Source organism: Trichomonas vaginalis, chromosome I, assembly GCF_026262505.1.
Source record: "Trichomonas vaginalis G3 chromosome I, whole genome shotgun sequence".
Classification (NCBI taxonomy): Eukaryota; Parabasalia; order Trichomonadida; family Trichomonadidae; genus Trichomonas; species Trichomonas vaginalis.
Genome location: NC_067203.1, coordinates 9,189,523 through 9,214,610, shown reverse-complemented (window position 1 = coordinate 9,214,610; position 25,088 = coordinate 9,189,523). Strand labels below are relative to the sequence as shown.

Sequence of the window (25,088 nt, the reverse complement as noted above, 5' to 3'; positions counted from 1 at the left end):
TATGCATTTGGCTTGTTATTTCAGGGTTTTAATTGCTGACATGTGTTCTTGCAATAAAAGTGCCAACAAAATGCTCAAGGATAGCGTACAGCTTCATGATCAGTTCATCTTAGAATGCCAAATGAAGCTTAAAAAATTGAAAGCTGCACTTGATATGTGCTCTCCGTCAATTCAGCCAGAAATTCCTAATAATTTAACAAAGGCGATTAATGCTCTTAATAATACAATTACAGAGTTAAATCGTGGAACTAAAACCATGGACTCGCTTAGAAGATTCAAAATACAAGCAACGATTCCCCCTTCATCCGATAACCAACCAGTTCATATGCATGTTCGTATTGATCAATCATACTCTTCAAAAGCACTCGAGCCAAATTGCTATATTGTAATTACTCCTCCAGCCGGAGAAATTTTCAAAACGCCTTTAACTCATTCCAAGAATAGCATATATAACTATTCATATGATTGCAATTTAGGCAATAAAACCGCACAAAACATTTCATTTTTAAAGGCAAGTGAATTGAAATTTAAAATTTTTAGAGTACCACCAAAAGTATACGGCGCTGAAGATATACTGTTAGGAGAAGCAAATGTTGGATTAGGTCTTCTTCAATATTCGACTACGATTACTCAAAAACTAGAATTTACTTTGAATGGGCAACATTCTGATTACATATTTGAGTGCAAAATTACCTTAGACTCCCCACTTGTTCAGGATTCTGGCATTACAGTTGACGAAATTATAAGCGTTTTTGAAATATAATTTTATTTGGATCATTATTTGTTTTAAAAATATTGTTATGATTTAAATATTATTCAAGATTGCAAAAAATACGATTATTTTTATAAAAAATGAAATTGCAAAAATATTTTAATATTCTTGTGGATGTTGTCTCTGGTATTCGATGTATCTTTGGAACATTTCAGGTGTGTATTGTGCTCTTTGCTCTGGAGGAAGCATAGTCTGTTGCATCTCAAATGCTTGTCGGCGAGCGTACATTTCAGGTGTATAACCTGAGTTCTGAGGGCTTTGCTGGTATTGCTGACCTTGCTGAACAGTGACAACTGTTGTCTTTGATTGGCTTGGGTTGTCTTGAAGCTCAACTGCCTTGTTTGGTGTTGGTTGTACAGCGTAGCAACAGCAGTGGCAACAGCAAGCGCAGCACCAAATAAATGGAACGAGAACAACAATAATGAAGATAACAAGACCAATAATTCCAAGATACATCCAGTATTTCCAAGCTTCCATAGTTCCCATCCATGTTTTCACTTTTTTATATGGATCTTCCTCTACACAAGGCCACGTTGTGCATTTTGTGGCATTAGATGTGTCAGTATCATCAGTTCCACTTCCACTTCCGCTTCCGCTTCCATAATCAATACCATTTTCAGTAAAAACTATATATCTATAAGAAGATTTTTTCGTGAAAATAGTATATGTGTTTGAACTCGTGGATGTCTTGAAAGACTGTGAGCTGCTTGGTTTGAATTGAAGAACACCATAGTAATAATAATTGTAGCTTGATGAATAGGTCGTGGATTTGGAAGCAGCATATCCATCAGCATCAGCAGCTCTGGAGAAAGATGAATCTGTATAAATCTTTTTAGCTGAAGTATAAACACAATCCCAGCTACTTCCGCTAGCAGAATAATCTCCCATGATAACGGCAGGACTTTCACAGTCACTGTACGAATTTTTTATATCTGTAACAACGATAGTTTCGCTATATGACCCTCCCTCAATGGTCATCGTGCAGCCAGAAGTTCTGATATGCATAGCCCCAGGAGAATATGAGCCTGAGTAAAAGGTCTGAGAATCTGAGCCACATTGAACTGTAACATCTGCATAAGGTTTTTCGTCTAAAAAGTAAATATGATTGAATTCTAAAGTATATTCTTTGTTAGTAGTAGTATACACAGAAACCGTGTTATTACCATTGTAAAAATATGCACATCTGGCTATGCTATGCAATAGAAAGAACATTGGAAAATTTGAAATACTTTCAAAAATTTAGACAACAAATTTTGAGTAAGAGTCGTATATGCTCTATGCCAATACTAAATCATTTTATTCACTTTTTTCACCGAATTTTTAATTGATAAAATATAGAATTTTACGACTCCACAAATTTAGAGTTAAAATCGGAATGTGCATATATAGTAACGCATGTCTAATTTTCTTTATTTGACGGTTTAACTTTTTAAAATCTTTCTGCGACTTTTTACAATACATATATTTTTTTGGATGGTTTTTTACATACAATAAAATGTGAATAATTTTTTTGGTTATTTATTGGAATAATTCGCATTTTTATATTTATAATTTCATATATCTATACGTTGTCTAATTTTTGGCATTGTATCATGAAAGATATTCCATGATTTAATGATAATAATATTAAAAAAGATTAATTTTCCAAACAAATTTTGCTATGACAACTATTTTATCAACGAAAGAGGTTTAATTTAATGGATTCATGGTCTACTTTCAATCAACAATTATAAGGATTTTGAAAATCAACTTGAAACAATGAGATTAAAACAAATATCAAACTTTTTATTTAATAATAAGTATAATTCATTAACAATTAAATTTATAATAAATACAATTATCACATGAAGATTTGTGCTTAATATCATGATTGATCGATGTTGCTGAAGAACCATTGGATTGGTTTATCAAGGTTGGTTGCTTCAAGAGTATTTTTAACGTGATAATGAATTTCTGGATAATAAGCTCTGAAATATCTGCTAGCTTCCTCATGGTGGAAGAAAGTATATAATAGTGAGGTAGAAAGACCTTCAATAATGGGCGAAATCACTAGTGATTTAATATCTTTAGTATGACGAAAGCTGATGTTAGTGATTAATGTAGCAAAAGCACTCGAAGCAAACGTAATTTTAAGTTTCGTTCCAAAATTTAAATTTTTCTTGTATGCATTGCACAGAGTATATTGTGCGATGTTCGATACTAAAACATTTGTTGCCGAAGCTGCTGCAAAAATGGATAAATCATCAACATAATTTTCAACATGCTTTAATCCACCACCCGCAATGATTACAGCTACTGTTTTGGCACTCACACGTGGAATTGTTTTGCAAAGCATATCTGTCTGTATATTGCCTAGAAATTCTCGAAAATCCATTTATTGAAAAATGTGACAGAAAAATAAAACTTGAGGATAAGTTTGCAATTTTCAGGACCAAGCCTATAAAAATATTGCTTTTTATATTAGTATGCACCGTGTTTGAGATGATGCTACTATTATCTTTTATTAAACAAAAGAAAATCAGTTCTTTTAGAACTCTTTCTTTAAATGTAACGAGATTTTCTGAAAATAGCACAAAACATTATCAAATACAAATACCACCTAATGATACAATCTTTTATGTTGATGCATGGCGCTCTCATTGGTGTCCTTATTATAATGATAGAGCTTTTTTCTTAGTTCCAAGGATTAACGAGTTCGAACACATAGTTAGATCGCGAGGGTTTAAAATTCTCCACTTAAATTGGAAAGGCGACGAGTCAAATCAAGATTCTAAACTACGCAAGCAAGGAAGAGATTTAGCTTCGAAAGGGATGACAGAATCAATCCAAAATACTTATCCCGATAATAATGCCGAAGTCTCAAACTATATACCTGGATTTATTGATAGTTGTATCTATCCGAATTTCACCAGATTTGGAACCACACGCATCACTCGTCCACATTACGATTTATCTCTATCAAAGTATGATTATGTTGCACAAAATTTTAAAAATGTAGCAGCAGAAGTGCGCTATTTGAAATTTCAAAACATCATCATGCTTGGCATGCATACAAATCTGTGTATTTACAATGTAGCTGCTCTAGTAAGCACTACCAACATCAGTATAGGCTTTGTTGACGGACTTTTAGATGCAGGCTACTATTATCCAGGACAAAAGAAGAAAATTAATACTCATTCGAAGCAAAATGCAGCTTGTACACGCTTCATTTCCAAAAAATTCGGGTGGACTGTTAATGTTTACGACTTAATCCGAGAATTGAAAAATATGGACCCTATTACATCAGAACCACCCTGGATATTATATTCAGAGAAGGCCCATTTTTTCCATAGACTATATAAACTCTGATATTATAATGATTTAAATTTTCTTTTTTCATTACACAATATTTTCACATCATAGAGTATCACCTTTATGAAATTCAAATATACGAGTAATAAATACAAGTAATTGCAAATTTGTGACAAATATATTGCAAAATTCATTGAATCTATTACACTAATTATTGCAAACATTAGGGGTTTAAATTTATGCTAGCTTGTATCTGAATTGTAGCATAAAAAATGAGTTACCTATAAATCATTTAGTTGATATGAAACTTCATATTCTTTTAAATAGATATGTAGCGTAACTATTTCTGCCACTATTTCTATGGCTTATATTTTGCTTGTATGTAGAAAATAGACAATCAAATAGCTTAATTTCATGAGTTACAAAAAAAGACAAAATGTGTTTTGAAAAGTGACGCCAAGATTTTTGCAAAAATTTGATATGACCTCAACGAGAGACAGCTTCTTGCAGTTTATTGGCAAACTCCACCAGGACACAGGGGAATCTGTTACTGAGGCCTATCAAATTTTATCAAATACACCTGAAATTGCGAAGATGTTCGCTGAGCAATCACCAAAATTTGTAGAAATATTCAGTATTTTAACAGCAGGTGCAGGAAAAACGGAAACATCTGTTCCATTATTTCAAATAATCATCGTTCTCTTCGAAGAACTTTCAAAAAGCAGTGATTTATATTTTGGACAGCTTCATTACCTCGCAGACTCTATAATACGTCGTTACATCAACGATTTAATATCATACATGGGAAGAAAACAAGCAAAATTGGCTCTTTCAGTGCTTATTAACGCTGCAAAAGTTCATCACACTCATTGTCGTGAAATTTTCAGATCATTGGACTTCTCTAACCACATATTCAAGTTACAGAGCAAGCCAGAGTCAGGTGCTCGCAAAGAATACGTTCAATTGGCCACATTATTCCTTGAAAATCCAGAAATCTCGCCATCATTCATGGGATCCAAATTTTACTTATCATCTATCTGGAAGAACCTATCACAAGATGAATCAGAGACATTACGCGCATTTTTAACAGCATTAATGAAAAATCTTGAACAAACTAACTTATCAACGCGTTGCTGGGTATTTTCTGAGAAGACACTTGTCAATTTTGCACAATTTCCATTACAAAAAACAGCAGATAATTCAGATCCAAAATCTTTAGTTTTTGATTTGCTCGAAAAGCTTGTTACAGGTCCAACATCAATTCTTCTTGAAGATCCATCTCGAACATACTGTATTTCCATTCCAGATATCGATCCTCCACCAAAGAATTTAAATTTCCTCGAATTCATTCGCAAACTCGAACCATTCAAGCGCGATGGTCACAGAGAAGTTGCTTGTATGATATTCAAACAATCTCCTGACCTTATTTCACATTATTTCTCCAGAATTACAAGAACAATCTCAGATGAGCTTACTTTGGCCAATTTAGCGGCCATTCACTTTGTCACATCCGTTGTGTCCTTACCATGGCCCGATTTCCTTTACAAAGATGAGAAATTCATTGAAGAAGGTAGATCCATCAATTTATTATTCGAATCAATCCTTCCTGAGTTCATAGACACCAATAAGCTCAACTCCATATTCGTGAGCAACAAGAATATCCTTGTTACAAAAGCTTATTTAGTATTATTAATTTCATCCGTTAGAAAATTCAAACAATTACCATTTTTCCTTAAGACAAGTACAAGCTACAACAAATTGTCATCAAGGTTACCCCCTCTAGACATACTTTTTAACTCAAAAAGTGACTTAATTAAATCATTAACCATAAAACTTTTGTTTGAGATCGACAACGCCATTCCTTTCTACTTGCAAGACAACCAATCGAGACTCCCCAAGCTCCTCAAGAGTATAATGTCTCAATCTCCTTTGATACAGCTCCAATTAATCAAAGTTTCATCACTTTTGCAAAAACCCGTATCAAATTTGACACTTTTATCCGAAATTGTGTTAAATGACAGTGTTCTGATTGATATCCGCAAAGAAGCACTCAACCAGATGATCAAGATTGTCACTAACTCAGGAGTTTTGGACAATAACGAATCGGAAGCAAAAATCTGGGTTTCTTTCTCCCTCAAAAACAAAATTGTCAAAGAACTCCAGGACAAAATCAACCTCGTGGCCTCAAAACCTCATCAATTCGCTGACGGTGGAAATGCGTCACTTTTGTGTAACGGCGCGGTTGGTTCTCAAATTGAAAACTGCCTTCCAATCATCCAGAAAGTCCATAACTTCGATGATATCAAAAGTTTGGTCTCAGAAAGAAAGACGATAAGTGTCAAACCGCCAAACGATAACATTTTAACATTGTTAGAAACATTCAAATGGTATTCCATTCCAGAATGCTTTGTTAATTTGACTCGTTTCGAACCAGATAATGTTTTATGTTCTATTTTGTCAGTTTTTGTTATTTTGTGTCCTCAGTTGACGGTTATGTCACTTTTTGAGTCACCATTACGAGAAAAAGTTTTTTGTGGCAATGATGATTTAGACAAATTATTTGGACTTGCCATCGAAATTAATGGCAAAATTGATGATGATTTGACAATAAAATTCCTTGAAGGAACATCTAGCCAAGAGAATGTGAAGAGAATCGCTCCTTTCGTTGATAAAAAGTTCACAGGAAATTTAATCGGAAAGTTACTTAAATCTAAGTTACCAATCCGACCAATTATAGCCTCTCAAAATATTCAATGTGATCTCTCAAAATTTGATGGATTCTGGAAATGGATATTTGAAGATTTCCAAGCTGTTGACATTGATCTCCTCAATCTTTCACCAAAGAAATATCTACATCTCATCAAAGATGAAGATTTAATGAAAGATATTTTGAGAACGGTTTATTTGACAAACAAAACTGACATTTTATCAAAACTTAAGATCAGAGACACATCTGATGACAAACTTCTTGGATTGATTGCTCATTTCTACGAAGACATAAGTTTGCCAGCTGATTCTTTACCTGTTATTTATGTCAGAGGATTACAGATTCCAAATTTAGTTGAAACATTTGAGAAATCGAGATACGAGTGGAGCACTGAGTTTTTGATCAGAAAAATCTCTGAACAATTATTTAAAGAAGAGATTAAAAGAATGAGACACGAAAAGACATCAATTGTTTTGAAGATTTTCATGGAAGATTACAATAAAACAATTGAAAAAACATTTTATCACGCATTATTATCATTTATAACAAAACATCCTGATTCTGTAACTAAAATTCCAACAGAAGTCATTGATTTATACACTTCTGCTGCTGAGAAACTCCTCAATCCAGAAATCTTGCTTTCTTTCAACGAAAACGAACTAAAAGGTGTCTGTAACATCTTAAATGGAGCTGATGTTAATGTAAGTTTACGTGTCATATTATATTTGTCAGTTTTTCTTAGTGAAGATGACACTTTTTATTCGTTAGTTGAAGTACAAAACATTTCTCCTGATAAATTTATGTTTGTTACGGGCGAAACCGCCAAAACAGTTATCCAACAAATAGAAAACGGTCAAACAATATTGACAAACAATTTAAGTCGGAATGTATCATATTTACAGCCTTTCCACATGAGTCATCAAATTAATTTGGATACTCCGAGATTTAGATTTTTAATTTACTTCGCAAATTATATTTTGGAAGAAAAGATTGTTAATGTTGAACATTTCATGGAATGCGGTGCTATTTCTATTTGTTTAAGAGGTCTTTCTTCAAACGAAGTTTATATTAGAGAGTTAAGTTACGAAACATTAAGTTTGTTGTATCATTTGAATTCAGAACAAAATTGGTCGAAGCAGTCTACTGTCAGAAGTTTCTTAGAAAGTTTGATCAACTCATTGGTCGAAGAGAATCAGAGGTTCTGTCATTTGGCGACACATTTCTTCGCTCATTTCAGTTCTGTTTTGATGAAACCAGGACATAATTTGTACATGAGAGTTGTTAAATATATCTGTGATACTCCTGCATTCAGATACAACCAAATTCCTCTTTTCGAGAATGTTTTTTCGAAGCCAAACGTTAACTACAGGAATGAAAGAAACTATGTCTTGAAAGTTCTTATGTCAGGAATTAAAGAAGAACAAGATTTCCCGATGCTTTTGAAGAACAACGCGCTCGAGAGATTGATGGATTTGTATTCAAGTACTTTGAGTGATATGAACACAAGGAAACAGATAATTGATATACTTACAAAAGTTGTAGCAATTGGAAGAGTTGATGGATTACTTGGATGGATTTATTCCGTTGTTGATGAATCATTTTCAACACCCCATTTGTCTAATTTGATAAAACTTGCATTTAAGACAACAAAAAGGAATGAAAATGACAACAAATTCCTTAAAATGTTATCACAGAATGCAGTGAATAACAAATTAATCTTTGATAGTTGTGATGATGAAGACAAAGAAAATATCAAATCTTTCTTGGATCAAGAAATTTGAATTTTATTTTATATATAGATTTTTTTTAATAGAGTTTTTATTTTTAATAAATTTAGATGTATATTTAAATTATAACTTTTATATTAAGTTCAAATGTTCTTCTCGGGCTTTACATGCTTTATCATTTCATTTTAATCAATAACATTTCGAATTTCCTTTTTTTTTGATGACCTAAATCTGATTTTTTTTTAATCTGATTTGCATTTGAATTGAAACCTTATATCATTTAAATATATTAAGGTGGCCGATTCTGGTGGAAAAGTGCTGGGAAACGTTCCCCGAGGTAATAAAATCTGGTTTTTATGGTAATAAATTTTTTTTCATTTTTTCATTTTCAAAATATTTTTGGTGAAGAAAAAGTTGTTTCCCAGATGATTTGATAATGGATTATGTTTCTACTATTCATATAGGAACATACTATCCTGTATTCATCCAATTCCCATACCTTCTGGTATCACCACATCTGTGATTCTTTCACCAGATTTTCCTCTCAATTTTTTTACAAAATCTCTCAATTTCTTTACAAAAGTTCTCAATTTTCACCATACCTTATCCAAAATCTGGGGAAAAACATACGTGTTCCTCATATACTTGGGATACACCGAACTTCTCGGGCAATGGATCATCATATGATATCAATGCGAATTTCACAGTAATAATGATTTTCCATCAGATTCAGTATCCTGTGATTGAATGGGAAAGATTTGAACAAATAGTCAACAATGAATCTAATGTAATTCTTGGTATATAGCATAAACACTTAAGATCAATTGTTTACCTTCAGATATTTTAAACCCAGATTCGAAAAAAACTCATCAACTTACCTTTATACAAAGAATTTCATCCATATTTTAAATATTATGCATGTTCTATCATTACCAAAGGTTTAAATTAATTGAATTAGAGCAAACTATTTTTATTATTAGTAAATTTACTTTGCTAACTGCATATATCATTTTTTTGTTACTTCAAACAAAACTGTACTTACAGATTTAAAAAATTGAGCAAATAAAATTATATTTAAATTTCAATATTTGAATAATACCATTTTAATTAAATAACTTAGGTGCTTTTTCAAAATAATACTGATTCCAAAACTTTAATATCTTAATAAAATGAAATTTGATCCACTTTAAAAAACTGTAATATTTGAAGTGTAAAATTGGTAGATAATGTATAAATTATTAAACTAATTGGTTTATAAAGTTATTAAATTATTTGAATAAAATTTCGAAATACCAAGAGGAAATCAATGAATAAAGAAAAAAACAGAAAGAGAAGGAGAAAATAAAAGGAAAAAGGAGGAAAGGAAAGAAAAAGGAAAAATAATATAGGGCATATTTCATAAATGGCGACATTAACTTTGTGATGTTCATGGCCGGAGGCGGCGACACGCCCGATTTTTTTACAAGATTATTTTTTTCCCACTGGCTTTTCCCAGATTTTGGGTTTATCAACCAGAAACGGCCACCTTAAATATATTTTTAAATTCTTTGTTAATTCTCAGAATTGTTGGATTTTTTATAGTTTTTTTTTCATGGTTCAAATAACGAAATCATGCAAAGAATTAAAGCGTATTGGCATTCTGACAGAGTGTGGACGATTTAATATCAATATTAATAGTCGAATAATCAAAACAAAGAAGTCTTCTGCAGTTTGTTTTTCAGATTTAATCCAAGAAAAATGCGTTCTTAATAAATCGATGTCATCATATCAAACAAATCTAGATCTTAAATGTGAAGATTCAATTGACATACTTTCAGAGTTTCTTGAAACAGGAAAACTTGACTTTGAAGAAGATGAATCACATTATCATGATATATTTGAAATTGGAAAACATTTTGGAAATCAATTATTCATAAAAATATATACAAAACATGTTAAATTAGATAAATCTATTACAAAAGAAAACGTTTTTCAAAAGTATGAAATTTCAGTTTTTGAAAATGATATTATAACAGAAAACGAATGCATTAGATTCATTTCATCACATTTGTATTGTTTAGATGATAGAGATATCATTGAACATTTCGCAAAAAATGGCTATGAATTTTGTGAAAAAATCATTACCTCAGACGAATTAAAGATCGACAACGAAGATCATTTATCTCTTTTACTTTTATCAATTTGCAAACAGAATGATACATTGTTTGACTTATTTAGATACATCAAACTTTCATTTTGTTCACGAGAAACTTATGACATAATTTATAATTTTTGTATTGAACATTCATTCGAAAGAGTTCTTCTTTCTATATATAACGAAACATTAAAGAATTATCATTCAAATCTTCGAGAAAAAATTGAAATCTCAAATAACTCTATTTGTGCTTATGAGTCTCATTATGAAGAAATTTCTAAAGAAATTAAAATGGAATTTACAGCTTCATCTGTTGTAAATGGAAGAAGTTTATCAGATATAAATTCTTATAGAAATGATGTTGATTTCTATACTAATAATGATACTAATTCATGGATAAAAGCTAATCTAAAAGGATATAAATTAAAACCAACATCTTATATGTTACAATCTAGAATTACGTATGATAGTTCTTTATTGAGGAGATGGAAGTTAGAAGGAATCAAAGAAGATGGAACAACTGTTGTATTAGATAATGATAAATATTATGAATTTAAACAAAAAGAAATCAAAGAATTTCCACTTCAAACAAACGAATATTTTGTATCTTTCAAATTAACTCAAACAGGAAAGAATTTACACAATGGTGATTATTTAATGATTAATATTTTTGATTTCAAAGGTGAATTAGTAAAAATATAAAAATAGTCTATTTTTATCACACTAAATTAAAGAATACTGCCACCATTCAGCACCATGAGTATTCCTCATGACTTCTTATTTATAAATAATCAATATATGATGCAAGAATTTGTAAAAAAACTCATTTACAATCTTAGAATTAACATATTCATTAAAATAAAACATTCAAAATTGATGCAAAATTATGAATCAATTTTGCTAAATGTTGTCTTGGCTTTGAGAATTGAAGCTGCAAGACTAATTTGAATTAACATCTGAAAATTCGCAATTTATATTAAGGGTGCACTTACGCCCCTATGAATTTTCAATGAGGCTGCACGCCAACTGTCAAAATTTTGAATTAAAGTCAGATGGGCGTAAGTGCAGCCTTAATACTATGATGCATTTGTTTCCTCTCAAGTTTTCTCAACTTCGACGCTCTTGTTATTGATTTCTTTCCTTCCATAATAGAAAAATTTGAAAGGAGATAAATGGCCGGGTTACCTCCATTAAAATGAAATGAAAAAAAAGTTATTATAATGAGATAAGTAATTGTTTATTGTAGTTTTAAATGAACAATATCGTTCCGATACATCTCATCAGTTTTTGATTACTTTATTTACAAGGAATATGGATCTGTTTATTTTGAGCAAAACAAAGAATCATTCAAAGACTATGAATCCATGCATTTTCATTATATATTCATTAGAAAAACACGTTGGCCAGAGCAATAATAGATGATTTAAATTCGTTTATATTTTTCACGGAACAAAGGAATTTGATAAAGATCAAATATTCAAGCGTGATTTTTATCTTTTTGATCAAATTGGATGCGCATTGCTTGAACTTTGTTGTTTCCTTGGTGCAATTAAATGTTTCAAGTTATTAACATCAAAATTCAGTCCCCAAATCAACAAAAAATGTCTCATATATTCATTTATAAGTGGAGTTCCAGATATCGTTAATGAATGTCTTAAATATCAAAAGCCAGATAAATCTTGCATGACAACAGTCATTAACTGTCATAACATTGATTTTGTTTCATTTTTAAGAAACGAATATGACATTGAGATCATTTTAATTGATTGTGTACATCCCCACAATCTTCAAGCATTGTTTGCTTATTTGGATATTACGAATGATATCAATGGTTGCTTTATTTATTCTCCTGCATTCAACATAATATCTCTTTGTAAGTATCTTATTTTGCACGGTGCTGATGTTAATGCAGGATATATGTTCCGAACAACTGCTCTTCTGATGGATACTCAAAACAATTGCAACAAAAAAACATTGAGTATCTCATTGCTAATAATGCAGATGTCAAAGCAGTTGATTTTGGAGGAGAAACACCACTTGTTTATGCAGTGCAAAATAAAAATAAAGAATTGGCAGAGCTTTTTGTTTCTTATGGTATTGATGTCAATACTTGATTCCTTGGCGTCCAGACTGCTCTTCATACTGCTGCATTGAAAAATTCTTTCGAAATGGTAAAATTCCTTGTTTTTCATGGCGCAGATGTCAATGTGAAAGACAATGATGGGCGAACACCTCTTTATTGGGTAAAAACAGAAAATCACAATGAAATCGCAGATTTTCTTCTTTCACATGGTGCCGTTTCTAATGAATAATATTAACTATATATTGTTTTCAAATCATTCCTTTTTTGAACATTCATTATTTTGTAGAAACGACAATCATGAATATTATCTTTATTTCATGAATGATTTGCTTCTTTGATTGCAATTTTCATGTTTGATCAAAAAATAAGAATGTTATATAAAATATATTTCATGTTTGTTGGATAATCATGTATTTTGAGTTAAATGGATACCATAACTAAAGAATTTTAGTGTAACCATGCGGAAATATAGTTAGCATCATATCAATATCATTAGATTGCCTGAGATTTAAATCCTGTTTTGCCTTTGGGGTTTTTTGATTTTCGAATTCTTTTCAATCTTCTGTTATTTAAGCTTGAATATTTAAGTTATACTATATACCAGGAAATTTACAGGATTTGATTGTCAGAACTTATTAATGGTTTCGAACACATTCAAGCTCAAAACACTTAGTTTAAGGAATTTGAATATCAAAAAGCAAAGCAGAATTGTTTGCATGAACATGTATATTTTTACTACATGATCAAAATAAATATAAAAACTCATGAAAAAAATAATAAAAAAGTAATTCTTTATGATAATTAAACAATTTTTTGTTGAGTGAAAGCAATTTCCAACACAACAGTTGAAGCTATGAAAGAAGCGAAGTTTCCAACAGCAAAAACACACAACCCTGCGAAATAAGCACCAAAAGTGAAATAAAGATAGGAAGAAGTTCCAGAAACTTGAGGAATAGAATAAAGCAAACAAATAACTGAAACAAAAACAGCAGCAGCGACACCTCTTCCGAAAACAGAACCCATCCATGGCAAATTATGGCGCCTTATATATAATGATGACGTAAATATTCCAAATAAACCAGAAACTCCGCAAACAGACAAAATACAAGCGAATATCATGATTGGATTTATCTCTTGAGTGACAATTGAAGCATCCACGAGGTATTTGATGCATGGAAATGCTGCATATGATATTGCTGCAATGTATCCTGCGTCGAGAGCGTATTTCCAACTTGGTGTTGGTGCTTGTTTTTCTTTAATTTCGCCTCTTTCTGTATCTGCTGTGTATTTGAGCCTAACAACAAGACTAGTGATGAATGTGTTGTTGCAAACAAGGAAACAACTGAAGGAAATAACAATAAACCATACAAAATTTTGGAATAATGGTAATCCGCGGTTTCCTCCTGCGAAAATTGTAGTAAGTAAGAAAGGAACAAGGATACCAAAGATAACAGTAAGGTACAGATGAAGGATAGAGATGTCTACGCCGATAAAAAGTGATAATATTCCACCAAGAAAAACAGGAATAATAAAAGTAATGATGAATGTCTGTAAGAAGAAGTCGGAAATTGATTTCTTGTAGTTTCGGCCGATGCAAGCAAACACATACCATAGAATTATGTACAATCCTAAAATTACTGAAATAATTGTACGATTCATGTTCTTGGAAAGCCTCCAGATCTCTTTGTGAGGTATAGAACTGTTGTGTCTGAGCATTAATGTCTGGACAATCATTGTAATTATCAAAATTATTGTAATCGAAATTCCGATTATTAAGTATTTGATGTCGAATGAGAGTTGCTTGGACTGTATTGGAGGAATTAAAGGTAAGAAATTGAAAAAGAAACTGATATTTCGTGTAGCCATTGAATCAATTAGATCTGCTTTAGTTGGAACAACTTGGAAGTTATAGTTGTAGCATTTGTATGGGTTTTCGTAGATATTTACTGCAAATTGATAGAACATTTGATTTGAATGTGGTTTTGATTGGAATAACTGAACAGATGTCTTCTTTCCGTCTACATAGAAGTCAAAGAACGCTTGCTCTTCACGTAATTTGTTATAAAAAGCTATATCTTCGGATGTAATATTAATCGGTTGTCTATCTAGATGCAAATTATAGTTAATTTCGCCAACAACATTAGAAAAATTCAATATAGAACGTGTTTCAAATACTGTATAGTAATTTTTTTGCTCTCCTGCAAATTTATAAGTGTAGCCAGGCAAAGGAAGGGCAGCAAATGGCCTTTTAATAGTGCCAGCACCACTAATAGAGAAATTTCTATCACAGTGCATGACAGAATCTGTTCCAGATAAAGTTCGGATCCAAAAAAAAGCAAACATATAAAAGTATGACTTATGAAATTGGAATATCACTTAGAGTCTAGCCAATATTTTAGATAAATTCTATAATATTATTTAAACAAAGATGCTTTCACAAGTTTGATAAAATTGTAAAGAGTAGGTGCCAAAAGTGCTTACTCTTAAACAACCGTCGGATTTCCGGGTGAAATCGTGACACACTTTCGTCTTTCGTAGGCAGTGGTGGTTGTTACAAAAGGTAACTTCGAATGTAGCGTGAAATCTGCAAAAAAAATTCTGAAATTTGAATGGAGAACACAAAAATTGAATAGTTTACGTCAATAAAAAAGAGAAAAATGAAGCTAATGTGTCTCGAACCTAGGACTTAGAGTAGCAATCCCACTGTTTATCACATTACACTACATGCATCTCTCACCTCAGTGAATGAGATCAACTATATGATAACTTTTTCCCCATTATATTCTTGTGGAAAAGTGACAAATAGCAACTTTGACCCTCTCTCAAATTGTAAAGGTACAGACACTTTTTTTCTAAATTAAATTCCGTGTGATTCTCCACTTTAAATATTGTGTAGCATCCATTTTAGAAAGACTTATTAATGTTTTTAGACATATTTTATTGTTTTGAAAATGAAATACATTAAATAACTCCTTTTTTATTCAAAGCATGAAAAATAGTCAACCACTTACAAAATATTATTTGGCTCCACGAGAAATTAGATATTTTCTAACTTCATTTTTGGAAACAGATAATGCAGTCTGCTTATGAGACAAATTTGCATCTATATATGCTCCACTCTCACAAAGTTCCCGAACAATTGAATAATGATCATTATTTGATGCCCATATAAGTGCAGTCCACCCATTATGATCCTTTGCATCTTTTTTGACATGAATAGAGATAAGATATCTCACAACTTCCAAATGACCATTTTGTGATGCGCAAATGAGCGGTGTATATCCAAGTTTATTCTCTGCTTCTTTATTAGCTTTAATAGAGATAAGATATTTAAAAATTTCCAAATGACCATTTTGCGATGCCAAAATGATTGGAGTGTTTTTATCATTATCCTTTGATTCTTTATTAACTCCAATAGAGATAAGATACTTCATAATTTCAAGGCGACCCTTTTCTGATGCAATCATGAGTGAAGTTTCTGCATCTTTATTCTTTAATTTTTTATTTATTGGAGGGTGAATGAAGCATTTCACAACGTCAAGATGATCATTTATTATTGCCAAAATGAGTGGGGTATATACATTTTTATCTTTCACATCTGTTTTCGCTCCATTAGTGATAAAATCTTGAACAACATCTGCATGCCCATTCATTGCCGCCAAAATGAGGGGAGTCTGACTAAATTCATTCTTTACTTCTTTATCAGCTCCAAGAGAACAAAGATATTTGGTAACTTGAACATTTCCAAGTGACGATGCAACTGCGAGTGGAGTATTTCCTTCATTATTCATTGTTTCTATATTGGCCCCAACAGAGACAAGATATTTAACAATTTCAAGATGACCATTTCGTGCTGCACGAATGAGTGGAGTGTCTCCATTCATAGTTCCTCTTACTTCTTTATCGCATCCACATTCAATCATATATTTAACAAGCTGGAGATTACCTTTATCACATGCAACATGAAGAACGTTCTCTACTTCATCAATATCAGATCTTTGAAATGTCTTTTTCCAAAGTCCTTCATTACACGCAATTGATATCATTTCCTTATTTCCTTGGTATGCTAGTTCATTAAAGTAGTTGCTTATATGATCAAAATTATTTGATTTCTTGAGTTCTGCAATTTTTTGTGGAATTTTCGGATCATTTGATAATTCTGATCCTTTTTCGCATTTTTCAATTTGATTTTGAAAGGAATTTAACTCTTTTTGAAGAGCTTGGATTTTCTCCATATAATCAGATTCTCTCTTTTCAGATTGCTTTAAATAATCAATAACTCCATCAAGAAATTTAAGTTTAAGGTGTTTCTTAACTGATTTCAGAATTTTGATTACTTCTTCATAATTTTGTACGGTAACATTTGCACTTCGAGTACAAACATATAATTTGTTTGCTTTAACTGTAGATTTTGATTGCTTTAGAAGAGAAACGAAATCATTTGATGTTAAATTTGCAAATTTCAAGATTTTTTGGATTTCTTCTACTTCGAAAACCGTAAAAAGTTATTTTCACTAATGTAATCTTTAATAAGAGCCGCAATGTATTCAAAATTCTGAGTCAATCCTTCACTCATTAAATTTTTCCTAACTTTACAAAACTCTGTTACAATTATCGGTTCAATTTATACGATAATATTACAATTCAAGGAAAACACATTGTATCTATGACGAACATTTCGTTATTTGGGAAAATACCTGATAAAAGGGGCGTGAATATCGATTAATTCGTAATGTGATTATCAATTATACATTCAAAGGAAATATTCTCACAAAATATACTATTATGGTGAACATTTTTAAATTTCAGTATTACACTATTAATACTGAGTTTCTTCAAATTTATATTATTATGTTTGAAATTGATTTCATTTAATTCAAAACAATGCATTAATACATCTATGAAAAGATAATCTATTTGAAGCAATATATATATATATATAAAACTCTTTCAATAAATTTGTTTTAACTATTTTGAGTTTTGAAACTAATAATGTGTTTTTGGATTATACAATGTTTGCAAACTGAATATCCATATCACTTGTATCAGTTCTTTTAGGACGAGACTTAAGGATGAAAATGACTGCGACAGCAACAAGTACTGCAGCAATTAAAATTCCTATCACTATACCAACAATGGCTCCTGTTCCAAGTTTACCTGAAGTTGACTTAGATTTATCTGGCTCTTCTTCATTATCGTTTTCATCTCCTGATGGTGATGAATTTGATTTGCTGGATGATGCTTCAGACGTCCGGGCTGGAACAATTGTTGTTGGTTGAGGTGTTCTCACAGGGATAGCAATCCATGCTCCATTGCTAAAGGCTGCTTGGCTATATTTTTCTTGATAATTAACATTTGGATCATCAAAAATGATTTGAGAGAATTCAACATATGCATTCGGATGGTGGATGATCATGAGATTAATACTTTGTATGGAATACGTTTCGTTTTCTCCAACGACGATATTTTGTTCTTGACCATTATTTGTTTGAAGTCTTAATTTGATCTCGCTCACGTTATGTTTAACCGTTGTTGAGAATGTATAATATGAGTAAATAAGTGAAATGTTATGATAATCACTTGTTATATAATATCCTGGATAAATGGACCTTAGATAATTAATATCTGCTTTATAATATAGGGTGTCCAAAGGTGCGTTTAGCACAGCGCTCTATATGAGACTATTAAAGGAGATATATGCTGATTATAAATATATAATAAAAAATATGAATATATGTATATGATGAGTATGTTGTATTTTGGCGCCATGCCGGGATATAAAATGAATTTTGAGACAAGAGGCGGTTTCGCGGGAAATTTTGGCGGGATTTTTTTCATTTTTTTAATGAATCATAAAGAAAACATCCTCGCTCTTGCAAAAAAATGCAAAGACTGTAAAAAAATCTACGAGACATTGGTAAAATGCTTCGGTATGGATGCTCCTAGCTATTCCACTGTAACGTATCATGTTAGGATGTATCACTTCATGAACAAAAAGGCGCCCATCATAAAAATTGACAAAAAATCGCCGGATCAAAGAAAAATCAAAGCAATTCTTCAAGCGCTAGATGAAGACCCAAGAGCATCACTCAGAAGGATAGAGGAGATGACAAAGATACCACGTACAACAGTCAGTTATTATCTGCACAATTATTTGAACTACAAACTAGCGTATACACGTTGGGTTCCGCACAACCTTAATTCAGTTCAAAAAAAATCTAGAGTCCAATCTTCGAAAGAGCTCCTCTCTATATTGGGTGCATATCAATCCAAGAAGTTTCGCTTTTTAGTAACAGGGGACGAGTCTTGGTTTCAATATGCAACAGAAGCCAAAATCATGTGGATCCCGAAGGATGAAAATCCGCAAACATTCCCGAAGAAAAAAATTGACACACCAATGATGATGTTGTCGGTTTTTTGGGGCGTGAACGGCATCATCGCAATTGATATTCTTCAAAAACCTAATACGATGAATGCTCAGTATCTAATTGACAATGTTCTTACTCAAATTATCAATTCTGATGAGTTTGAGAAATCCAAACAACAAAAACAAAAGTTTGCAATTCATTTTGATAATTCAAGAGTTCACAAAAGTCATAAGGTAATGAATTACTTGGTGGAAAACAATGTCAAAGTTGTTCCAAACCCAATTTATTCACCTGATATTGCACCCTCTGACTTTTATTTATTCGGCACGCTAAAAAAGAGAGCTGAAGGACGCGAATTCGCGAGTCCAGATGATCTTGAAAATTTTGTAAGAGAGCAATTTGAGCAATTTTCTCATGATGATTTAAAGCGTGTCTTTCAAGCCTGGATCGATCGCTGCGAACGCGTGATTGAATCCAATGGTGATTATATTTAAATAAACTTTATATATATGTAACTTGTTTATTTCTATTCGCAGTATTCAGGTTTGTGCTAAACACACCTTTGGACACCCTATATTGTGGATTATAAAAACCGCCAGGAAGCCCTCTTACAAATATAACAATATCACAAGGTCGTGTAGAATTAAATGTATAGAAATGCCCTTTCTGTACATTCTGAATATAAAGATTATCGGCAAATGCATAAACTAATGGAGATGTTTTTTCGATGTTCATAACATAATATTCTAATAATTTGTTTTCATATCTGACCTTTTTAAGATCACCTTCCATCAATATTTCAATTCCAGATTCATAAATTGAGCGTGATTTATATCCATTATTGCTTTTCTTGATTGTGTTTGGTGGTAATTCTGTGAGATTCTTCCATGAAAAAACGCCTGTATGATTATTATTGAAATAGAAAAGAGTTCCAGTCACCTCTGTGAAATTAAATCCATCTTTGTCTTCATCAAAGAATGTAATTGTTGATTCAACTATTGATTCAAAAATGATAAGAATTTTCTTTTTTGTGTTAGGGAACTTCAATTTAAGATCAAAATCATTAGAAATGACCATAACTGTGTCATAATAATCATGCCAATAATAATTAGAATCTAGCCTAAGAGATTTCTGTCCAGATTTTGGTTTGACTTTTATAATTAGATCATCCCACCCGAGTAAATAGAATTTTTCTGGAGACGAGCCATTTTCAAATACGAATTCATCGTAATTAGGGAAATGAACCAAGCATTTTGAAATCCCCATTTCGACTTAACTATAATAATTTTATATTGCTCTGCATTAAAATATATATCCTTATCTGTTGAATATTCGAAGTACTCATAAAGTATTACTTCACCATCCCATTTATCGACAAATATTTTGTTATTATCTAAATGGAAAACTTTGTTAACTAAATTTGAATAATCGAAATTTTCGCTTCTTGAGAAATTACAAAATACAAATTGAGAAATCTTGTTATAATATTTGATTGTAATGCATAGTTTTGTAACACCAATGAATTTTGCTTTCATATCTAATTTATTTTTTGTCTCATAATTCTCTGGTTCACAATCAAGTGACGTATAGTTCCATAGTTGAGAGAAATTCATTGGATACCAAGAGGTGATCAAAACCACTGGATGTCTAAGCACATTATTATTGTACTCACCTCTAAATACTTCATTTTCTCTTGGATTTACAATTACATCAAACTGTTTTTCTTCAAATCCAAGAAAATAAATTTCAAACCTTACTATTTTCTTTCCAGACTTTGATTTAATTCCCTTTAAATTATAAGTACTTATCATATTTTCCCATTCAATCCAATTATCTCTTACTTTGATTAGTATGTCATTACATTGGTGAGGGAATATTTGTTCACTTGTGAGATATGGAATATTCTTCTCTTCTTCACCAATTAAAAATTCATATTTGCCTGGTCCAGTTAGTAAGATAGAGTCTGGCTCATAAAACTGAAATGTATCGTTGTTTGATAGTATACATGAATCTAGCCTATAAAATCCCGTTGTTTCAATTTCCGGATACACTTTTTCCATTCTAACATTAACGATTGTTGTTTGAGCACCAAAATATTTCTTTACTTCTATCAAAAGGTATCTTTTATGGCCATTCTCGTAATATTTGTGCGATTCAGTAAAATCTTCGTATGGACTAGTTTGACTATTTAAGTAGCCTTCTTTATATTCAAACCGATAATTAAATTCTGTTGAACTGAGGAAAAGAACATATTGTTTTGGTTTTGTAAAATTGAAAGTATTGTATGATACATCTCCTCCATTGTATACAATTGATAGTGAATCAATATTATCAACATTTAATTTTGAAATTATGAATTTTAAAACTGTTGGTCCGTTTTTTGGAATTACTGTAGGACTAAATAATGTATAATTTGCACTATAAATCATATTTAAGTCTTGAAAGTCTTCATTGTTGATAAAAAACGCATAATACTTTGAAAAAGGATAAAGTCCTTTCTCAAGTTCGAGTTGCGATTCTTCTGATATCGTAAGTTCGGAGTATCCATACGTTACAACGAATTTGGAGACTGAAATACCAAACGATACTAATAAAGGAAGCATTTAAAAATATAGAATCTTCCTCAAAAATTGAAATGAAACCATATTATTCAATTTTTGTGAGAAATTAATGAAAATTAAATTTATCATGAAAATATTATTCTATTTCATGAATATAGATAATTCAAGTCAAATAGGCGCCGTTAGAAATTGAATAGACTTTACAAGAAAAGTAGGAAATTGACCAATATAGTGGTTTTGTAAACTGAGTTTGAAAATGTAAAATGTAAATTTTTCAATATGCGATTTCATTTTTTCATGGAAAATTATACTTGAAATATGTATTAATTTTGCAGCTATCGCCTTTATTACCATGATAACTCGAATTCAAGAGATCTAATTTTACATGACCATTTTCAAATTTTAATTCCATTTTCTCGTTTTACCTTAATCCATTTGACCAATTACATTTCGGAATTATCTATATTGTTATACGAAATGTGATGGCATATTCGAGAGAGTTCCATCGAGAATTTGCGAAAATGAATTCTTCAATATGGGCAAATAAAACAGTTTTTGAGAATATAAGTTTATTTTATAACAACAAATACATCTATATATAATAACTAGTTGAGAATGCTCTCAAATTCTGAAATTGCAAATTTAATTCTTGCAATTATAATTTGGGTTGATTTAACTGCTTTTTCAACATCATCCATGGTCATGTTCTCTCCAAAATTCGATTTCTTCATGTTTTTAAGTATCTCTTCTTTTGGTCTGTTGTTTTGTTTCTCCGATTCATTTATTCCTTTTTTGGTAATTTCTATTGAATTTCTAAGTTCTTTTTCTGAAGGACAACCAAGAAGCATGAAACATCTGTACTTGCGTTCCAATGTCACTATAAATGTGAGGAATGCAAATATAGATATAACAACTTCGCTATGTGTAACAGGAGATGACAAAATCGATGGATTACAAATTAATGCGGCAATTTGGATTACAGATGGGGATCTGAATATAGTTCCTTGACCATTCCTTATCTGTTTGATGAGCTCATTAGTCAGGGATATGCGAGCACTGTCTGTAATGTTTTTGTTTTCAAATGAAATTCTGATTGAATGAAATCTGTCTTCTGTAGTCATGTTATGGAGCATTAACAAACATATTTCCCATCCTTTCTTTGCAGATTGTGCAGAACATAAGTATGGTGCCGCAGAAATCGCATTATTAAATAATTTTATTGCATTTTCTGGAGATTTTATCTGCGAACATAGCGTAATTCCATCTTCTTTGTAACATGTTCGTGTGTTGTTAAGCAATAACGTTGCTAGTCTTTCCAATCCGTAGCTTCGAAATTGTTGCGGATTAAAAACAGCGGCTCTGGCAATAGATATTTGCATGCAGTATGGTAAATCGGAAAAAATGTCTTCTGGTTTAGTAATTTGTGATGCTATTTCTTGTTGGATAGTTGGAGCTATTGAAATCATAAAATACAAATATGGTTGTGTAGCTTCTTCCATAAATGGAGTATTAAAAACGTTGTATATTTGGACAATTTGCTCTTCTGTGTATTTCATACATCGTATATATAAAACATCGAGATATTCATTCATAATAAATTTGTTTGCTTTTCGTAATCCGTCTAAATGTAGGCGAAATAGTATTGAAAACTGCCGGAACGCCTCAAAACCGATCTCATCATGCTCAGAAAGCCATTCTGCAACGATTAAATATAATTCTTTTCCGGATTCTGTTTTAAATATCGTTGTTATCCTTTCAAACTCTTCTTTGCTTGAAGTTTTATCTAAAATATGATCAAAGCATTGACGAATTTCATCATAAAAATCCATTTTTTTATAAAAAAATTAAAAAGTGACATCCGAATTTGTATTTATACTTTCCTCGGTTTTATCCAATATTTAGCGAACAATATGGAGAAAAACAAAGTCACTACCATGAAAAATTGTAGATACTGATCTCAGTTACACCAAGATCATTTGTTATCTCGGTTATCGATAGTAGTATATGTTGAAGGGTTTTGTGACTTTTTTTGTTACGTCTATATATAGATGAAGGTATATTTTCACATCTTCTATATATAGATGATATAAAAATTTTTTCTTACGTTTTTTAAGTCATGAATTCGTAAGAAAGCGCGACATTATTAAATAAATTAGTAATAAATATTATATACTAAACACATTTTAAAATATATTTATAAATCATTAAAAAATTAACATTAATTTTAAAATATATTTATTTATAAATCATTAAAAAATTAACATTAATTTTAAAATATATTTATTTTTTTATCTTTTATAAAAGAAGCTATATATATATATAGATGATGTCAGATATTCCGCGATTAATTAAACATTGTTTAAATCCTGAATGGGTTAAACTTCAATTTAAAAATGAAGATTGTGAATTATTAAATGAATATGAAAGCCAAAATAAGCTAATGAGGTATAAATATAATGATAAAGAATATTTAATTTCATGGAATCAATGGAGTCATAATCAAAGACCTCATAAACGAGAAGAAGAAATTGAAAATAATGAAATGGAAATCATTGATGACATTAAAGAGGATGGAATTCCTAAATTTTGTAGAAAAACCTTTAGAACTAAGTTAGGAGCATATAAACGTAGAGTATTAAATCCTGAATATCTTAAACATCAATTTAAAAAGGAAGACTGTGAATTATTAAACGCTAATGAATATGAAAATGCTAAATCAAAACTGAGATATAAATATATTGGAAGTAATGAAAGGTGTAAAGATAAAGATAAAGTTTATTCAGTTTCATATAATAACTGGCACACGTTAGGGATAAGAAAACATTTAGGAGATTATGGTAAAAGTTCCGAATTCTTCAAATCTAGTATGTACGAGAGAGTAAAAGAAATTAGAAATAATTATTTTCATGAATGAAAAATAAACTTTAAAAATTAATGTCTTACATTTTTGAATAATTTATTTTTATTTTGTATGAAATGAGCGTCAAAACTAACGACGTTAAAAAATTGGGATTCACAAATGAGGAAATAAAGGATATATTAGAGGAGGCGGGTTATGAAGTTAGTAAATATTATTTAAGAAATTGTCAAAAATTTGCCGAGTTTTTAAATGAATTTGATTATGATGGAAAAATGAATAAAGATGATGTTATAAATTTCTTATATCTCACATCTGAAGAAGAAAAACCTAAAGAACCTGATGTTTTCCCTGAATATTATGAAGAACGAATTAAAGATGATGATGAATACAATGAAATTGAAAAACTGGAAAAAATAAGAGATGAAATAGATGAAAAAATTAAGGAATTAAGAGAAGTTGAAAAATATAATGAAAATGAAGTAGAGGGTTTAATGAATATCCCAGCTTCAGAATCAGAAGTTCAGAAATCTCATGAAGAAAGATATAAAAATTATGTCTCAGAATCAACACAAAATTTATTAGATG

At 31.0% G+C, this 25,088-nt stretch overlaps 12 protein-coding genes across 12 annotated transcripts, besides 4 other annotated features; 5 read left to right on the top strand and 7 right to left on the bottom strand.

The window, feature by feature from the left end:
- Window positions 1-40: 40 nt before the first annotated feature.
- On the top strand, window positions 41-763 carry TVAGG3_0956490 (uncharacterized protein; the record flags this gene model as incomplete). Its single annotated transcript, XM_001582866.2, has 1 exon — window positions 41-763. The coding sequence occupies one exon, from the start codon at window positions 41-43 to the stop codon at window positions 761-763; it is 723 nt and encodes a 240-aa protein (XP_001582916.2).
- Window positions 764-871: 108 nt separating this feature from the next.
- On the bottom strand, window positions 872-1,984 carry TVAGG3_0956480 (uncharacterized protein; the record flags this gene model as incomplete). Its single annotated transcript, XM_001582867.1, has 1 exon — window positions 872-1,984. One exon carries the CDS (start codon window positions 1,982-1,984, stop codon window positions 872-874), a length of 1,113 nt encoding a protein of 370 aa, XP_001582917.1.
- Window positions 1,985-2,580: 596 nt separating this feature from the next.
- On the bottom strand, window positions 2,581-4,126 carry TVAGG3_0956470 (uncharacterized protein; the record flags this gene model as incomplete). Its single annotated transcript, XM_001582868.1, has 1 exon — window positions 2,637-3,146. One exon carries the CDS (start codon window positions 3,144-3,146, stop codon window positions 2,637-2,639), a length of 510 nt encoding a protein of 169 aa, XP_001582918.1.
- Window positions 4,127-4,543: 417 nt separating this feature from the next.
- Window positions 4,544-8,576, top strand: TVAGG3_0956460 (maturation of LSU-rRNA from tricistronic rRNA transcript (SSU-rRNA, 5.8S rRNA, LSU-rRNA); the record flags this gene model as incomplete). Its single annotated transcript, XM_001582869.1, has 1 exon — window positions 4,544-8,551. The coding sequence occupies one exon, from the start codon at window positions 4,544-4,546 to the stop codon at window positions 8,549-8,551; it is 4,008 nt and encodes a 1,335-aa protein (XP_001582919.1).
- Window positions 8,577-10,088: 1,512 nt separating this feature from the next.
- Window positions 10,089-11,333, top strand: TVAGG3_0956450 (protein ubiquitination; the record flags this gene model as incomplete). Its single annotated transcript, XM_001582870.1, has 1 exon — window positions 10,089-11,333. One exon carries the CDS (start codon window positions 10,089-10,091, stop codon window positions 11,331-11,333), a length of 1,245 nt encoding a protein of 414 aa, XP_001582920.1.
- A 278-nt stretch (window positions 11,334-11,611) lies between these two features.
- Window positions 11,612-11,633: a mobile genetic element.
- Window positions 11,634-11,678: 45 nt separating this feature from the next.
- Window positions 11,679-11,701: a mobile genetic element.
- A 1,098-nt stretch (window positions 11,702-12,799) lies between these two features.
- Window positions 12,800-12,943, top strand: TVAGG3_0956420 (Ankyrin repeat family; the record flags this gene model as incomplete). The annotated part of the gene is made up of 1 exon (XM_001582871.1): window positions 12,800-12,943. One exon carries the CDS (start codon window positions 12,800-12,802, stop codon window positions 12,941-12,943), a length of 144 nt encoding a protein of 47 aa, XP_001582921.1.
- Window positions 12,944-13,488: 545 nt separating this feature from the next.
- TVAGG3_0956410 (uncharacterized protein) lies at window positions 13,489-15,142 on the bottom strand (the record flags this gene model as incomplete). The annotated part of the gene is made up of 1 exon (XM_001582872.1): window positions 13,516-15,057. One exon carries the CDS (start codon window positions 15,055-15,057, stop codon window positions 13,516-13,518), a length of 1,542 nt encoding a protein of 513 aa, XP_001582922.1.
- Window positions 15,143-15,731: 589 nt separating this feature from the next.
- TVAGG3_0956400 (ankyrin repeat protein family) lies at window positions 15,732-17,264 on the bottom strand (the record flags this gene model as incomplete). The annotated part of the gene is made up of 1 exon (XM_001582873.2): window positions 15,732-16,949. The coding sequence occupies one exon, from the start codon at window positions 16,947-16,949 to the stop codon at window positions 15,732-15,734; it is 1,218 nt and encodes a 405-aa protein (XP_001582923.1).
- Window positions 17,265-17,719: 455 nt separating this feature from the next.
- TVAGG3_0956390 (uncharacterized protein) lies at window positions 17,720-18,130 on the bottom strand (the record flags this gene model as incomplete). The annotated part of the gene is made up of 1 exon (XM_001582874.1): window positions 17,720-18,130. One exon carries the CDS (start codon window positions 18,128-18,130, stop codon window positions 17,720-17,722), a length of 411 nt encoding a protein of 136 aa, XP_001582924.1.
- Window positions 18,131-18,352: 222 nt separating this feature from the next.
- Window positions 18,353-19,656: a mobile genetic element.
- Window positions 18,449-19,576, top strand: TVAGG3_0956380 (Mariner transposase; the record flags this gene model as incomplete). The annotated part of the gene is made up of 1 exon (XM_051253370.1): window positions 18,449-19,576. The coding sequence occupies one exon, from the start codon at window positions 18,449-18,451 to the stop codon at window positions 19,574-19,576; it is 1,128 nt and encodes a 375-aa protein (XP_051078944.1).
- Window positions 19,657-20,242: 586 nt separating the features above from the next.
- On the bottom strand, window positions 20,243-21,685 carry TVAGG3_0956360 (uncharacterized protein; the record flags this gene model as incomplete). Its single annotated transcript, XM_001582875.1, has 1 exon — window positions 20,243-21,685. The coding sequence occupies one exon, from the start codon at window positions 21,683-21,685 to the stop codon at window positions 20,243-20,245; it is 1,443 nt and encodes a 480-aa protein (XP_001582925.1).
- Window positions 21,686-22,223: 538 nt separating this feature from the next.
- TVAGG3_0956350 (uncharacterized protein) lies at window positions 22,224-23,472 on the bottom strand (the record flags this gene model as incomplete). The annotated part of the gene is made up of 1 exon (XM_001582876.1): window positions 22,249-23,472. The coding sequence occupies one exon, from the start codon at window positions 23,470-23,472 to the stop codon at window positions 22,249-22,251; it is 1,224 nt and encodes a 407-aa protein (XP_001582926.1).
- Window positions 23,473-24,466: 994 nt separating this feature from the next.
- Window positions 24,467-25,049: a mobile genetic element.
- Between the last annotated feature and the right edge of the window lie 39 nt (window positions 25,050-25,088).